The sequence below is a fragment of the Lithobates pipiens genome, unplaced genomic scaffold (genome assembly GCF_037356315.1).
Source record: "Lithobates pipiens isolate NorthernLeopardFrog02 unplaced genomic scaffold, aLitPip1_a1.2 Scaffold_22, whole genome shotgun sequence".
NCBI classification, from domain to species: domain Eukaryota; kingdom Metazoa; phylum Chordata; class Amphibia; order Anura; family Ranidae; genus Lithobates; species Lithobates pipiens.
Window position 1 is genome coordinate 257,255,005 of NW_027507784.1, and position 16,918 is coordinate 257,271,922.

General features: G+C 40.3%; 1 protein-coding gene across 3 annotated transcripts in view; it reads left to right on the plus strand.

Annotated features, from left to right (window-relative positions):
- The window catches only part of TXNDC11 (thioredoxin domain containing 11), a 148,408-nt gene that overhangs the window by 103,112 nt on the left and 28,378 nt on the right, over positions 1-16,918 (plus strand). The window contains exons 6-7 of one of the 3 annotated variants that reach the window (XM_077448976.1): positions 7,880-7,992; positions 12,389-12,589. The exons of 1 other annotated variant lie outside the window; for it this stretch is intronic. In XM_077448976.1, coding sequence (XP_077305102.1) covers positions 7,880-7,992; positions 12,389-12,589 — 314 coding nt within the window. The remainder of the gene's footprint in view (positions 1-7,879; positions 7,993-12,388; positions 12,590-16,918) is intronic. One more of the 3 variants, XM_077448977.1, reaches the window with a different exon arrangement.

Here is a 16,918-nt window from a genome sequence, read left to right on the forward strand (position 1 = left end):
GTGGTCATTTTCCTTTCAAAGTGTTAATCTTTATATTCTCCAAGTTGAGCTACAAAATGTTTATAGTTTCATTATTGTAAGAGCATCTATTGTTAGACTAAAAGTGTGCTTTTGTGCCAAATTGTTACTTGTGAGGTTTCACAGTTGGGATTTTTAGCTCTGATTACAAGTGCTGCATAATGAATCCTATTAAACTTAAGAAATAATTCAATCTCAGTAGATTTCCATAAAAAATAATTGTGGATTCCTTGTAGAGCCTAGAGAAGTATTTTATTTTTAGCTTGCAAAATCTTAGCGTGAAGCGAAATGTTACACTAACCTCAAAATGCTTTTTAATTTATTTATCTAATTATAATTTCAAGTGAGCCCTAAAGAGGTGTGCAGTGATTTAATGCAACTCGAAAAACCTTCCTTTCTTTTATCAATGGACCTAGCATCAGATACATTTTGTAAAGCTAAAGCATATCTAAGCACAAAAAAAGTAATATATTGCAGTTTACCAGTCAATAGATGAGGTGGCTGCATTTGTTCTTTTTTTTTATGCAGGCCTCTTTCTCTTATTTACCTGGACATCTTGTAAATGACACGCTTCCTGTTCTTGAGTTGCTATATTTATTCCTGCATTATGTCTATGTAAAAGCCATAGTTGTCGCCCATGCTCAATTACAAATATGTCTATTTTTGTTCATCTGCATTACATGGGAAATTAGTAGTCTATAGAAGCAAGGTAAGTTATTTTATTTTTTTGCCTCTAGTTCAACTTATAGGAAGTGACAAGGACATTTTGGGAAAGATCAACAGGTGTTTTTTGTTCTTGCTGAAAATGTTCTTTGCCGAGGAAAAAAAGAATACTAATGCAGCTGCCACATCTAAGGATTGGGAAGCTGCCTCCATGCTAATTGTGTAACCCAGTTCAGTGATTACTCCCCAAAACAATGCTTTCATCTGATTTTCTTTCCATAAGCATAGAACCATCTTTGTTTAGACATCATCCAGAGTTCACACATACTTTCTCGGCAGAGATGCTGGCTGTACGCGTGTAGAGTTTATTCATGCAGACTTGTAAAGTTAACCACTTCAGCCCCGAAGAGGTTGGCTGCTAAATGACCAGGCCATTTTTTGCAATTCAGCACTGCGTCGTTTTAACTGACAATTGAATTGTGCGGTTGTGCAACGCTGCACCCAAACAAAATTGATGTCCTTTTTTTTCCCACAAATAGAGCTTTCTTTTGGTGGTATTTGATCATCTCTGCAGTTTCTATTTTTTGTGCTATAAACAATTTTGAAAAAAAAAACACACAATATTTTGTACTTTTTGCTATAATATCCCCATTATTTTTTTTAAAAAAAGCTCATTTTTTTTTCCCTCAGTTTAGGTAAATATGTATTCTTCTACATATTTTTGGTAAAAAATAATCGTATATTGATTGCTTTGCGCAAAAGTTAAAGCGTCTACAAAATAGGGGATAGATTTATAGCATTTTTATAAAAAAAATTTTTTTACTAGTAATAGCGATTTGTGATTTTTATCGGGACTGCGACATTATAGCGGAAGCATCACACATTTTTGGGACCATTGGCATTTATACAGGGATCAGTGCTCTAAAAATTCACTGATTACTGTAAAATGTCACTGACAGGGAAGGGGTTAACACTAGAGGGCGTTAACTGTGTTCCTTGTGTGTTTCTAACTGTAGGGGGAGGGGACTGACCTAGAGGAAATGACAAATAGTGATTCCTAGCTATTAGAAACTCACGATCTCTCTCCTCAAAGAACAGGGATTTGTGTGTTTATACGCACACACACGTGTTCTTTCATGCCCGTGATCGCTCGTGGCCGGCAGTTAAAGCGACCTTAGGCCACGAACATCGGCACCACCGCAATGATGCCCCCCTCGAGAGCAACGCGCACCTGCTATCCCACTTAAAGGAGCTGTAGCTATGACAGATGCACTATGATAGCGGCTGGTCGGCAAGTGGCAAAGTGGTTGTACACCCTCTCATATACCCAGTGAAGTGAATAGCCTGAGGTGATACAGAGGTGAAACAAATCCTCCTACATAAGTTTCATTTTGTTTATCTGAAATCTTCTCTTCCCTACATCCCTTCAAAAGTGCAGACGTGTACTAAAATCCTTCTGCATCTGTCAGGAGCACAGAGGAGGGGGAGGAGAGCTGCAGTAACAATGTGTGAGAGCTGATTTTAGTAAAGGGACATGCCCCCCTCCACACATAGCACAGGAACATGCAGAGCTGGTTCTGAATAGATATCTTGTGTGTCAGGAAAACTTCTTAGAAGTGACTCATGCTGATAGAAGGAACAAGCACCAGAGAGAACCCACATTCTGTGCTTTGGAGATAGACTATTAAACACTACAGATATATGTGCTTTGTTCAGATTTCATGATTAAGGTTTAGAACCACTTCAACTACTTCTCCTAAGGTGGACATCATATGACATCCTGGAGTTTGAGTGGAGATATCTGAATGATGCCTGCAGCTACAGGCATCATCCAGACATTCTTTTTTCAGCCGGCGGTTCCCTCACATGTAAAAGTCCTCAAAGCGGCTGTTTAGCCACTTGATTGCTTTTACAGGTGGCATCCACCTGCCCTCCGTTGCATCTCAGGTCTCTCCCATGCAATCAGGGAGCCAGAGAATCAATCTGAATCTGCCAGTGGTGGTGGTTTACTATAGAGCTGGCCGGGGACCATCTCTATGACCCTCATAGGTCGTAAGCGACGTCACTTCCAGCATTGGCAGATGTACACGCTGTCGTTTTTTCTGGAAAGCCCGATATCAATTTTTTTTTGTTATCTCAGGCTTTCCAGCATAGAGGAGAGATGTGGGGACTTAAAGACCCCAGATCTCTCTGTAAAGAGGACCTGTAATGCCCTATTCCTATTGCCAAGGATGTTTACTAAAAGTGATCAAAAATTAGGGGTAAATATTGGGTTTTTGTTGTGTTTTTTTCTAGCAAAAAAATGATTTTTACATGTAGGAGAAGAATGGCAGAATTTGGCTTGGGCTGGAAGTGATTAAGCCGGCCATACATGGTTCGAATCTCAGCCAGTTCAGCAGGGACCAGGCGAGATTCGAACCATCTATGGGCAGACTGAGTGTACCCAAGTCAGAGGTTTGTGGCCAGGTCAAAGAATCCCAGGATGGACCCACCAGATGCATTGGTGACTCCATGGGGGCATTATCAGCTGATTTATTCCCCCCCCCCATCAAACTTCTACCACGTCTGCTTTGCAGAGTGGAGGCCAAGGGGATTCCGGTGATTCCGCTAGTACAAATGCTGGCGGATGTTCCTTGGCGACTGCCGATGCGAGAGGACCTTCTGTCGCAATGTCCAATATTTCATCCTGCTTTACCGTCACTGACTTTAACAGCGTGGCTGTTGAAGGCCGGGTACTAAGGGACCGAGGTCTGTCAGATTTGGTAATCTCTACTATGTTGAGGGCACGGAAGTCATCTCACCACGCCGGTCCTGAGGTGCTGCGGGCAGGAGTTTTTAGGTGAGGCCGCGGCTTCAGCCTAGTCCGAGGCGTCCGCCCTTGTGGACTAGGCCTAAGCCGCGGCCTCACCTAAAAACTCCTGCCCCCAGCTCCTCAGGACCAGCGTGGTGTCAGCGCTGGTCATGGGGAGCTGCAGGCAGGAGATTTTAGGGAAGACTGTGGCTTCAACCTAGTCCACAGCGTCCGGCATTGCGGACTAGGCCAAAGCCGCAGCCTCGCCTAAAAACTCCTGCCCGCAGCACCTCAGGGCTGGCATGGTGTCAGCGCCGGTCCTGGTAAAAAAAAAAATAATAATTGATTTGCTGAAATTTTTAATCTATTTGACCTCTCTACTCAATTCAAGATTTAAATAATTTTTTTTCCCCAGCCCTAGCGTCCACGTACATATTCAATTTCCAGGATCCCGCTGTTTTTGCGGCAAGGAGTGGATCAGAAACTTGCATTAAGCACCATTAAGGGGCAGATATCAGCTTTGGCTGTCTTTTTTTCAGTGACCCTTGGCGGCTCATTCATTGGCGAGTATGTTTGTTCAGGGGGTTCGACATGTGGCCCCTCCGATTCGGCCACAGCTACCTCTGTGAAATTTGAATCTGGTGCTCTCGGTGCTTCAGAAACTGCGGTTTTGAAAACATTAGGGAGATTCCCTTATTGACACTCTCTCAGAAGGTGGTCTTTCTAGTGGCCATTACATCTGCCAAGAGGATTTATGAGTTGGCGGCCTTGTCTTGCAAGCCTCCCTGATTGATCCTCCACAAGGATAAGGCAGTGCTGCTTCCACTGCCTTCATTTCTTCCAAAGGTTGTTTCGGCCTTTCATCTAAATGAGGACGTTTTTGCTTCCATCCTTATGTCCACGACTGTCGCACCCTAAAGAGGTGGCTTTGCATTCCCTGGATGTGGTCCGGTCTCTGTGGGTGTATCTGTCTGCTATGGCTGCTTTTCGGAGCTCGGACTCGCTGTTTGTATTGGTGGCTGGTCCAAAGAAAGGATTGACAGTCTCATCAACCACCATCTCTCGGTGGATCAGACAAACTGTTTTGTTTCATTCTATTGTCATTTATGCAGTTCTAAGGTGATCTACACCCAGGACGAACTGGCCTCCTAGTGATTCCTAAGCCTGGAAAGGACCCTTCTCTATGCTCCTCATACTGCCCTATCTCTCTAATAAATGTGGATGCAAAACTTTTGGCCGAGTGGCTTGAACGTTGATTTTGATTTAAACTGCTTCATTTCGGATAGATAATTTTGCTATTTTGATACATGTATGTGCCATTTTTATTTTTATTTTCACATTTATTTTTATTTTTTATTTATTTATTTTTATTTTTATTGTCATTTATTTTGGTATTTATTTCTATTATGTAATTCATTATTTTTGTATTAATTGTTTTATCCATGCATGGATCAGTGTTGCTTGCTGATGGCGTCGGCGGCTTTGTGGTTTTATCTTATGTTCTGCAGGGGTGCAATGATGGGCTGAGAGACACTTATGTGTCCCCACATCGGCGCTATAATACTCCTTTTTTATGGTTATTAGGAATTGTTCTTGTTATCTAATATGCTCCATTTGATGGCAATGGGTTGTGTAACGTATGTATGTTGCTACTGATGTGGTTCAATTCATATGCACCCCTCTATGTTATTAGTTTTATTAGTTTTTATAATGTTTCCTCTCTTTCCGGTAATAGATTAAGTGTTAATTTGGCTTCCGGAGTCACGCTTGATGTGTGTGGTCTCTGTGAAACTGCCTTGCGCACTATCTTCTCTCTCATTGGCTCATTATCAGTATACCAGCTTAAAAGCGGCTGTCCGACGTCACGCCGTCGCCGCTGATGAAGTCCCGCCCACTTTCGGGGACGCAACGCGTACGGACCATGTGACCTAAGCCGTGACGTCATCCGCAAGCTGCTATACTGATCCATGCATGGACGCCGTGTTATGTTTGTTTTCATGCCCAGCACTCAGCACTGGAGATCAGTGCACCAGAATGTGAGTGTATCTCTTTTACTTCTGTTTTAAAATAAATTCGTTTAAACGGAGAGCACCAGATTTTGTTCTTTATGTTTTTATATGGAATCATATTAACTTGAGGATACTGAAAAGGATTCAATCTTTGAGCACTACCGCTATATCTACTGAATGCTGTGATTTACCCATGATGGGAACATGCGTTTTCTGACCTGTCTGTTAAATCAGGGGTCCATATTTTGAGGTGAGAGTCCATCTTGCTTATTGGTGAAGGAATCACATCATCACTTGTTTTGTCGATTGAAGGCACACTGCACAAGCGGATCTTTTCCCTTGACAACTCTACTTGTTTTTCTTTGTATCTATGGACTTTTGTTTTTAGATGCACTAATAGAGTGTCACTTTATTATTCACTTATATTATTTATCTATGCGCTGTACTGTTACTTTTTTACTTTGTATTGTGGGAGATAATGTTGCACTGGAAGTCGGCCAATCCCCCTACACTAAAATCCTGGCAAAAGGCGATCGATTCAGTATTACCTGTGTATAAACTCACCTACGGGTGTTCGACAAGGTATGGTGGGCGTGGTTGAGGGGCCCTGGAGGAGTGGGACCAAGTGATGGATTCCCCCCTTCCTCAGGCCGAGGGGATAGGCCCCACACATCTGAGCAGGAAGTCCTGAGACATAGTCCTTTCTTGTTTTTCTGATTTTAACAAGTTATGTGGAATGTTTATCTGTGACACCACCAGAAAATGAGTGAGTTTTTTGATATGTTTAACCACTTCAGCCCAGAGCCTCTTTTTGAGATTTGTTTTTTACAAGTGAAAATCAAATAATTTTTTTTGCTTGAAAACTACTTAGAACCTAACATTTTTTTTCTAACATGCTAGGGAATAAAATGGCAATCATTGCAGTACTTTGTGAGAGCGGTCTTACAAGTGTAATTATTTTGGAAAAAAAATACACTTTTTTGAGTTAAAACATAAGACCATAGTAAATTTAGTCCAATTGTTTCTATTTTGTGAAAGATAATGTTACACTGAGTAAATAGAATTATTGGTCTTGCTCTGACAATCATGGCAATACCTAACGTGTGGTTTGAACACTGTTTTCATATGTGGGCGCAACTTACATAGGCGTGCGCTTGTGCACGCCAGTCCAGAGGGATGGGTCGCTTTAAAAAAACTTTTTTTTTTTTTTTTTCCTTATTTTATTTTTTATTTTTACTTTGTCCTTTCAAAAAAAAAAAAAAAAAATGGGTTACTATTATTCCTATTACAAGGAAGGTAAACAACCCTTGTAATAGAAAAAAAAAGCATGACTGGACCTCTTAAATGTGAGATCTGGGGTCAAAAAGACCTCAGATCTCATATTTACACTAAAACGCAATAAAAAAAAATTATAATAAAAACTTTCTTCCTTCAGTGCTATGGAGCCGAGCGGGGGCCATCTTTCCCTCACTCTGCATTCAGGCAGTGAGGGGAGCGGACGCGTTCGTCTCCACTGCTACTGCCAACTCCGGTAAGTAGTGGAGATGACCAGAGCGTGGCGGGAGGGGCCCTCATCCACCACCGATTAAAAGTGATCGTGCAGCAAATCTGCTGCAGAGATCACTTATCTTAAAGCGAAACGCATGCCGTTCCTGAAAAAAACAGGGTTATGGCAGCTAGCTGCTGCCATAACCCTGGTATTTAGCATCAAAGTACCAACGTACTGCTACGTTAATTTGCGTGAAGTGGTTAAAATTTGTAGACTCGCCATTAATAAGCAAATTTGTTGTTATTTCTGCTTCATGTTTACTCTATCATACTTATGTTATAGATATATGATCCTATGCCTCAAACACCCCTGAAGAAGGAGATGCTTTTACTCTGAAACACGTCAGCTGAAGGAGGATCATATTTATAATACCTGTATATGGTTCATTTTGATAGATTTGTATTCATTCCATTTCTAATGTGATTTTATATTTTTGTTAAACATTATTCTTTGCGGCACACACTCTGTTATGCAATTAGTGCCTTTAAAGTCCACCCTAGGGGTATTTAGTTTGGTCTTTTTTAGTTTATTGCACAAAAAAATTAAAAACACAAAGGTGATCAAATACCACCAAAAGAAAGCTCTATTTGTGGGGAAAAAAAGGGACATACGTCCCCTAAAGTGACATAGTGCCATACCGCAAAAAATGGCCTGGTCATTAAAGGGGTAAGTCCTTCTGGTCCTTAGGTGATTAACTGGCTGAATTTCAATCCATGTATGGCTGGCTTTAGTCATGTAAAATGATATCCCAAAGTACAGTTTCTTGTCTGACAGGGCAGCAAATCGCTGTTCAAAAGTTGTCATGCCATGCTTACAAAATTAACCTCTGTGATGCAACTTATTTTTTAGATTACATTGAAACCATTCGTTATGGGGTGATCACTGATGGAAACCTTGCAAAGAAAATCTCCCTCACCAAACCTGGAAGTGTTTTTTTGCACAGAAACCTAAATACTTCTTTAGTAAGTGCTCAGTATGAAATAACATTTTCTTGTGTTTCCCTGTAACGTATAAAAAAGTATTTAGGTGCCTAGTCCCTTCTTTCCTCTGTACTGCCTCTTTTTTTTGTTCACTATGGCTTATGACACCTTAGATGGTATGTTGGAGACTACAGTATATGTGGAGTGTTTTTGTTACGATGCATGTGAATAGTTCAACAGTCATAAACATATATTGGATGCCTCAAATTTCTACAGCGTGATATGGACCTTTTGCATATTTATCAGCAAAACGCTATTTCTTAACAGTGTTTGTGGCTCAGTTCTCTAGCCTTTTGCTTCTGCTATTGAACATTTTTTTTTTCTGAGGCTGTCGACATAATTGGCTCAATGTACTCGTAACAATTTTCTTATAAAAATACATTTAAACTTTTAATCAAAGTAAGTTGCTATATTCTGATTATGGCAAACGGTGCACCTTCTCACCACACTGTACCGCAATGAAGCTGTGAGGTTATTTGTTGTTCCCAGGATTAACATGCACTATTCTGTGGTGTGCTGTGAGTTGTCATGACTACCATTTATACTGGATGTGCTGTGTCTTATTTTCCAAATTTCATGCTCCTGCAATCAGATGACTTATGGCCATATTAAATCTGATTTTACACTTACGGTTATCCAATAATAACCATGATTATTAATGCAGGATGTGTTTAAAATTTGCCTTCTTTTCTGCCTGTCTACTTTATGCTTTAAGTGGGTCAGATATTCATTATGTTGCTGTTCCAGTTTTGTGGCCCTGTATTCCGCACTATAATATACAGTATGTATCGCTAGATAATGTCCATGTGACATCCTTGATTTTCCATGGTGTGATTTATGAAGGTGGTTCATTATTTCTCTACTCCTGTATGTCCATATATATATATATATATATATATATATATATATATATATATATATATATGTCGACCAATATGGGTTTTTCTCTGGCCGATGCCGATATTTAGAAATCATGGTGGCCGATAGCCGATATATGATGCCGATTTTTTTGGGCCGATATATTAGGCCGATTTTTATTTTATTTATTTATTTTTTTTCCTTATTTTTTTTTTTTTTTTTTTTAATCCCCCTTGATCTAACACACCTTTCCCACTGGGGCGTTTTTCAGGCGCTTTTGGGCTAAAAATAGCGCCTGTAAAGTGCCTGCAAAAACGGCTCCCCTGCAGTCTGTGTGAAAGACAGAGTGCTTTCACACTGAGGCGATGCACTGGCAGGATCTTAAAAAAAAGTCCTGCAAGCAGCACGTTTGGAGTGGTGTATACCGCTCCGCCACCACTCCTGCCCATTGATATGAATGGGCACCACTGCCGAAGCGCATGCAATGCGATTTGGCAGCAGTGCTTCATGGGCACATTTAACCTCTTCCTTGGCCGCTAGCTGGGTTATATGTGCCCCACTAGCAGCCAAATAGCCCCGCTAAAATGATGGTAAAGAGCCGCTAAAACTTGCGTTTTACCATCAACGCCTGTCCGCTGCAGTGTGAAAGCAGCCTTCATAAGTGATACAGAAAATTTCTTACATTTAAACATTTATTAAACAAAACAAACCTCCAATCAGTTTACTTGTATGTATGATTTAGATAAAAAAAAAAAAAAACTATGTATTAAATAAAAACAGGTAGTCAAAACTTTTGGACGAAAAAAAAAATGGGCTAACTTTACTGTTTATTTTATTTTTAAATAGTGTATTTTTTTCCTCCAAAAAATGCATTTGAAAGACCTCTGTGCAAATGCCGTGTGACATAAAATATTGCAACAACCGCTATTTTATTCCCTAGGATCTCTGCTAAAAAAATATATATAATTTTTGGGGGGGTCCAAGTGATTTTCTGGCAGAAAATACAGGATTTTTACTTGTAAGCAACAAGTGTCAGAAAAGATTTAGTCTTTAAATGGTTAAACTGAGAACTTCTACACAGAGATGACTTCATTCATTGAAGTGTAAACATTGTATCATTTAGTTCTTTTCTTGGCAGCCTGCCCAGAGAGGAGGAAAGTGTTGCTATGACGACTCAGGCAACTTACACTGACTTCTTACAGAAGTCATTTCAAAGTCCCTGTAGTTCTAAATCGGCTTTTTATCAGCAAAATCGGCCGATGCCGATTATTTAAAAAACTGCAAATATCGGCCGATATATCGGTCGACCTCTATATATATATATATATATATATATATATATATATATATATATATATATATATATATATATATATATATATATATATATATATATATATATATATATATATATATATATTTATATATATATATATATATATATATATATATTTTATATATATATAATATTTTAGTGTTTGCTAAGCCCCAAACCAACTAACTGTACCCTGCAGGTACTAGAGGTAATGAAATTACGGCACGATATGTATTACCACAAAATGTGTTCCCTTTCTATACTCAAATATGTTGGTGCGCATAACGTGGGCAGGTCTATCCAAAAATTCCTACTGCTTCCACTGCACCAAAATATATTTTGAGTGCCGCAGTAAAGATATGAAGGTCTCCTACAGTAATTCATCTAATTTGACAATAAAGTTATGATCAATATTGTATATTATGGTAAACTTGGGCCTCTTTACACTGGGGTGGTATTGGCGTTGCCAGTAAAATTGCGCTATTTTTAGTGCCATTGTAGCGTCACTATTTGGCTTCTAGCGGGGCGGTTTTAACCCCCTGCTAGTAGCCCAAAAAGGGTTAAAACCGCCGGTAAAATGCCATTTCAGCAGTGATTTGCCGAAGGTATAGCCGCGCTGCCCCATTGATTTCAATGGGCAGGAGCAGTGTATAACACCACCCCAAAGATGCTGCTTGCAGGAGTTTTTTTTAACAGCTTGCAAGCACACCGCTCCAGTGTGAAAGTCCTTATGCTTTCACACTGGAGACACAGCAGCGGCTGTTTCAGGGTGCTTTGCAGGCGCTATTTTTAGCGATTTAGGTCATGCAAAGAGCCCCAGTGTGAAAGGTGCCTAATTGGTGTTTGGCAGTTTAAAATTATCAAGATGCAATGAAAGGGGGTCATTTTTACATTGCATGCATGAACCAAAACTCCCCAGGACTCAGCCCTCCTAGCCAGCAAAGGGACCCTAAGGAAAGCACAGCACCCAACATGAAAGTTATTATATAACTGGGTATAAACATTTATAGGCAACGTTGACCTAGGGGGTTTCTGATTGCATCTCGGGGGATCAGGAAGGAATTCTTTCCCCTGCTGTAGAAAATTGGATCATGCTCTGCTGAAGTTTTTCGCCTTCCTCTGGATCAACTGTGGGTATAGGATTGTATGCTTGGGGGTTTTTTTTTTTCTTTTTTTTTTGTTGAGCTATTAGATGGACTTTTCTTTTTTTTTTCAACCTGATTAACTATGTCTCTGACAAAGCTCGCTCATGTATATATTTGTCAATACAGTATCTCACAAAAGTGAGTACACCCCTCACATTTTTGTAAATATTTTATTGTATCTTTTCATGTGGCAACACTGAAGAAATGACACTTTGCTACAATGTAAAGTAGTGAGTGTACAGCTTATATAACAGTGTAAATTTGCTGTCCCCTCAAAATAACTCAACACACAGACATTAATGTCAAAACCCCTGGCAACAAATGTGAGTACACCCCTAAGTGAAAATGTCCAAATTGGGCCCAAAGTGTCAAAATTTTGTGTCAACCATTATTTTCCAGCACTGCCCTAACCCTCTTGGGCATTGAGTTCACCAGAGCTTCACAGGTTGCCACTGGAGTCCTCTTACTTATGGAAAACTGACAAGCAGACCCAATCGGTCAGCCTGTGTAAAAGGGGCCTAATTTGGAAGGATGTGGTTATATTGTAACCTTCAATAGTTCACATAGTGCTTTATAATGTGAACAATGTTGTTATTAAAGTGTTACTAAATCCAGTAATCTGAAAATAGTTCACCTGCCTCCTTTGGAAATGCAGGAAGCAATGCAAATGCAAAACCAAATTACACTATGGCTCCTCCAGAGCCCCATAGCGATCTTTGATGAGCTGTGTGCTGTGGTCTCAGATGGGCATCACAAACATGATTGATGAATAACTAAACTTGGCCATCTAGAGCTATCATCCAATATATATGTTTCTGTGATGCAACGCCATTAGCATTTCAGTATTAATATGGCATTTCTTTATGACCTTCCCTGGAGTAGTGCAAAGCCAAAAAGTTTGAAAACGGTCCTTGTTCTATAGACGTACAGTACAAACTTATTTTTATTGTCTTATTTGCAGGTCTTTATTTGGTTCTGACTTTTTATTTTATTTTTTTATTTTTATATAACGAAAACATGTTTGCGATTGTTCATTTTCCTTATTTGACTTCACTGACAGGTATACCCAGACAAAGAAATGAACTTCACAGCTGCAAATATTTGCAAGTGGGCACTAGACAGCCGAGAGACCCTCTTGAACTGGTTGCGTCCTCATGGTGCTAAAAGTTTACTACTGAATAATGAACTGAAAAAAGGTCCTGCCCTTCTCATGTTCATACCCTTCAACCCTTTAGCTGAAGAGCATCCACTGCTGGACGAGGTCAGAGTACACAGATTTAAAAATATATAGCCAAACCTTTTTTACTTTATTATACTTAATTACAAATATAATCAGTTCAGTGTTCTTACATTGTCTGTTCATCCTGTGAAATGTGTCCATTTCCTCTTTTTAGTGATAAATGGATAATGTAGGAGTAAAGGTTAAACGCTTCACAGATCTAAAACCAATTGATGCAGTTATGTGTTCTTGATATGCTACAATTCAAACTGGGAGGGGGAGGCCTTGTAGTTCGAGTCACTTAGGCTCTCTTACAGTGCACCTTTGCAGACAGCAGTTATGATTTATTACTGTAGCTGCTGCTTCTTCATTTGCAGGCAAGTGACAGTGTCTTTGCAAAGAGCCCTCCTCATTTTCTCTATTTCCTCCTTACCAATTCTCTCTTGCTGCTCCTTCCTCCCTAGCAACTGGCCCTGAAGTGACTAGTAAGAACAACTCGATGAAGCAGTATTGTCACTCTACCAGTCATGTAACCGCTCTCAGGTCTTAGCGAGCACAGCCATGGGAGTAGGTCAACTGTTCCTCCCTACCTAGACGTGCCTGGTATTATTTCTGGTTAGTTGAAAATAGGGGGTCTAGGGACTATTTCCAGGGACACCTACATGATCAAGGCAAGAAAATCTGTCTTTTTATTGTAAGGTACACCAGGTGTTTTTACTGAAATCTGCATATTTGAAATTTTTTAAAATGTCTTTCAAAACTGCACTAACATGTTTAAAGCTGAATTCCGCGTGTGGCTATATTTGCAAAGTATTCATGTGCCATACCTGATCAATCCCCATGGAAGCTGGAAATCGCTGTAGTAGACACTGCTGCTACAGTACTTGCCAATTGCTTCTGGGTCCCATACAGAGTGGCTGCCCTACTGCCTAGTGAATGTAGGAGGTTGATTGCTCAACACGGGCGGCATTCAGAGAGTACTTTGAATTTTCTCGATTAATTCAAAACGTTCCCTGATTGGACGATACAGGCAAGGTCTGTGAAGTCACAATCTCCACCTTGTCCAATCAGAAAATGCTTTGCATTCATTGAGAAAATGCAGAGTTCTCTGAATGGTGCCCATGCTGGGCGAGTGACCTCCTGTATTTACTAATCAGGAGAGCAGCTGTTCAGCACAGAAACTCAGAAGCCAGGGCAATCACTGTAGTAGCACTGTAGTACCAAATGTGATTTCCAGCTTCCACATTGATTGGCAAGGTATGAAACAGGCATACTTACATTGAGATTCTAGTTTATTCGGGTTAGCTCCTAAATGGCTAAAAAGCACCTTTCTATGTGCGCTATAATTAATGCTACAAATCCATCTTGCAGCTAAATTAGAGGTCTGTTATTGAGAGTAAAACATGAGGGCAGTATTACTCCATGGAACGTTTACAGTATCTTAAAATGAGGGTGACCAACTATACTGCACTCTACATTCCTCCACAAGGGGGCAGCCTTATGCAAGTAAGAGTATGTTATTTATATTATTGAGGGCATTTAGAGAATTCAAGGAAAATTCTACAGCACCAAAGGTTTAGAACAGTTGTGCGGAATAATTATACAGTACTATACAATGAATTAAAGACAAAGTATATCTTAAAGTAATAAATGCACATATTTTTGCTGGTAAACAAATGTGTTTTTTTTTTTTTTTTTTTTACACAGGAGCCTGCAAAGCATTGCACCCATGATCAGTGGATCTCGGGTGCACTCTTTTCCTCCAGCTTTCTGCCTGTATCTCAGTTAAAAAGATGGAGGAGGTTTCAATGGACTACAAGTGGCCTGCTTTGCCCACTCGTAGTCCATCAGGAACTAAAAGCCTGTCTGCCATGGTGGAATACAGGAACTGTAGTTTATTCATTCACGGATCTTAAAATATTACATTTAACAGTGGCTTATGAGGAAGAAGAACCCATGTCCACTCTCACAGCGAAAGGGCCTCATGGGATGAGGGAGGCAGGTGTTAAACCCTAAATGTAGGTGTAACATGTTTCTTAAAGTGGACTTATCCTTTAAACCCCTGCTAAGTAGATGTATCCTAAAAGTAAAGACCCTTTAAAAAAAAAAAAAAGCAGTGCTTACTTTGCTGTATTGTTCTTCTGAGCATGCCCCAATGTTTGTTTTTGAGAACCGTGGGTCATCTCCAGAGAATTAATATACAGTACTTATACTTTAATACTGGGTGAGAATGGTTTCTTACATGTGTTGTCAGATGGTGACTTTCACATATAACAAAGTTATTATTTTGGATGGCCTTAGGCTAACCATACACATTTTGGAGTTCAGCCAATTCCTGCTGAATTGGTCAAAATCCAAGCTCTGGGTGGCCCTGTTGCCTTCTTCGGCTGTACAAAAGCCAATGGAACCAGGTGGAAAATTGAATGACCGCATCCTATAACATCAGGCAGCCGTGGGTTCTGCCGCTGTCTGAATACAATAGCTGGCATCCAAGATGTTAAGCATCGATACAGGAGTCCTATTGATTTCTCTCAAGGGCTGAATGAGAGAAATCAATAGATTCCTTCATCCATTCTAAATGTATGGCTAGCTTTAGGTAGAAATTTGTGTATTATGTAAATTACACTGTATCCCTAATACTTAGAGCGGCTATTTAAAGTAAAGGAAAACCTTTAACAGTGCACATTTAGGAAAAGTAACAGGTTCTTCTTATAGCCCATCTCCTCTACTCTTATTAACATCCTTGCTATCTGCCCTCCCCACTATTTAAAGTATTTGTATAATTTATCATTTAATTTGCCAGTCCTGTTTTGGTACCTTCCATCTAGTAGCAGTCTACTGTATAAAAATCTGTGGTGACGTCTTCATCTTTAAACACATGCAGGGTCAAAATTAGAATTGAAGGACTGGTGAGGGTTAAAGTGACTTTAAACTCTTGTTTAAAAAAAAAAAATCAACTTTCAAGTATGTATTCTCAATCTAAAAGTCTTCAGTTACTCCCAGCCTCCTCCTAATCGCCAACATTTTTGTTAGATGCTGTGATCTGACTTCCTGTTAGAGGGTGGCTGTGTTTGTTCTTGATGGACCCACTGTATGTAGGAACATAGCCAACCTCTCTCTCTTGCTTGCTCCCAAGATGGACTAGGGACTATAAACTGTGGGATTTGCAGTGTACATGACTGCAACTAATATAAACTACCGTATTTTCCGGCGTATAAGATGACTTTTTAACCCAGGAAAATCTTCTCAAAAGTCGGGGGTCATCTTATACGCCAGGTGTCGTCTTATAGGGTGGACTGGAGACTCTGTGGTCGCCGTGGAGGGAGCTCCAAAACGTCGCGGCCGCCATCGCATCCGCCCTGTATGCAAGCTACAAGTAATGAGCAAGCTGCAGGCGTGCAGGATGCCCGGGAAAAAAAGACAGAGCGGCCCAAAAAACACGCCTTTTACCCATCTGACCCTCCCTTATCCTATTACCATACCTCCTTCTCTGACTCCGATATTTCGCTCCTGAGGACTGCAGTGAAGCAGCCCAGGCACGCATGTGTGAGATCTGAGAGTCAGAGAAGGAGGTATGATACGGTAATGGGATACAAGGGCGGGCCATATGGGTGAAAGGGCATGTTTGCGTTAGTCTTGGAGACGGGGAGGGCTGGGCAGGCAGGGACTAATAACTAACAGCTGACCAACCATAATATGATTTGTTTACAACAACCAGCAAATCGCTGGTAAGGTAGCTGTTATACTGGGTACCACATACAGTAAAGCACCAGTATCTATACCTGTACATGCCGTACAGTATACAAATGTCCAGCAGTCAAAACCCCACCATGGCTCCATCAGCAAGAAGAAAGAAATATGAAGCTAGTTTCAAACTTAAAGTTGTAAACTTTGCCATGGGACATAACTGCTCTGCTGCAAGACAGTATGGAGTAACAGAAAAGATGGTTCAAGACTGGAAAGCAAATGAAAAAGCATTAAAGGATATGCCAAGGGGTAAGTGTGCATTAAGAAGGGGCACCCCACATTGGCCAGAACTTGAAAAACATGTAGAAGACATGGTGAATGAGCATCGCCAAAATGGTTATGTAGTGACAGGAAATAAAATATGTTTGTTTGCACTTCAGTGGGCCAAATCTAACCCAGATCACAGCAGCAGATTTAAGGCCACTGTATCCTGGTGTACTAGATTCATGGGAAGGCATAATATGGTACTGAGGCAAAAGATGAAAATTGCCTGCAGATCTTGATAGCAAAGTAAATAGTTTCCATCGATACGTTATAAAACAGCGCACTAAACATGGCTATGCGTTAAGTAGTATTGGAAATATGGATGAAACTCCAATGAATTTTGATATGGTTGGAAATAAC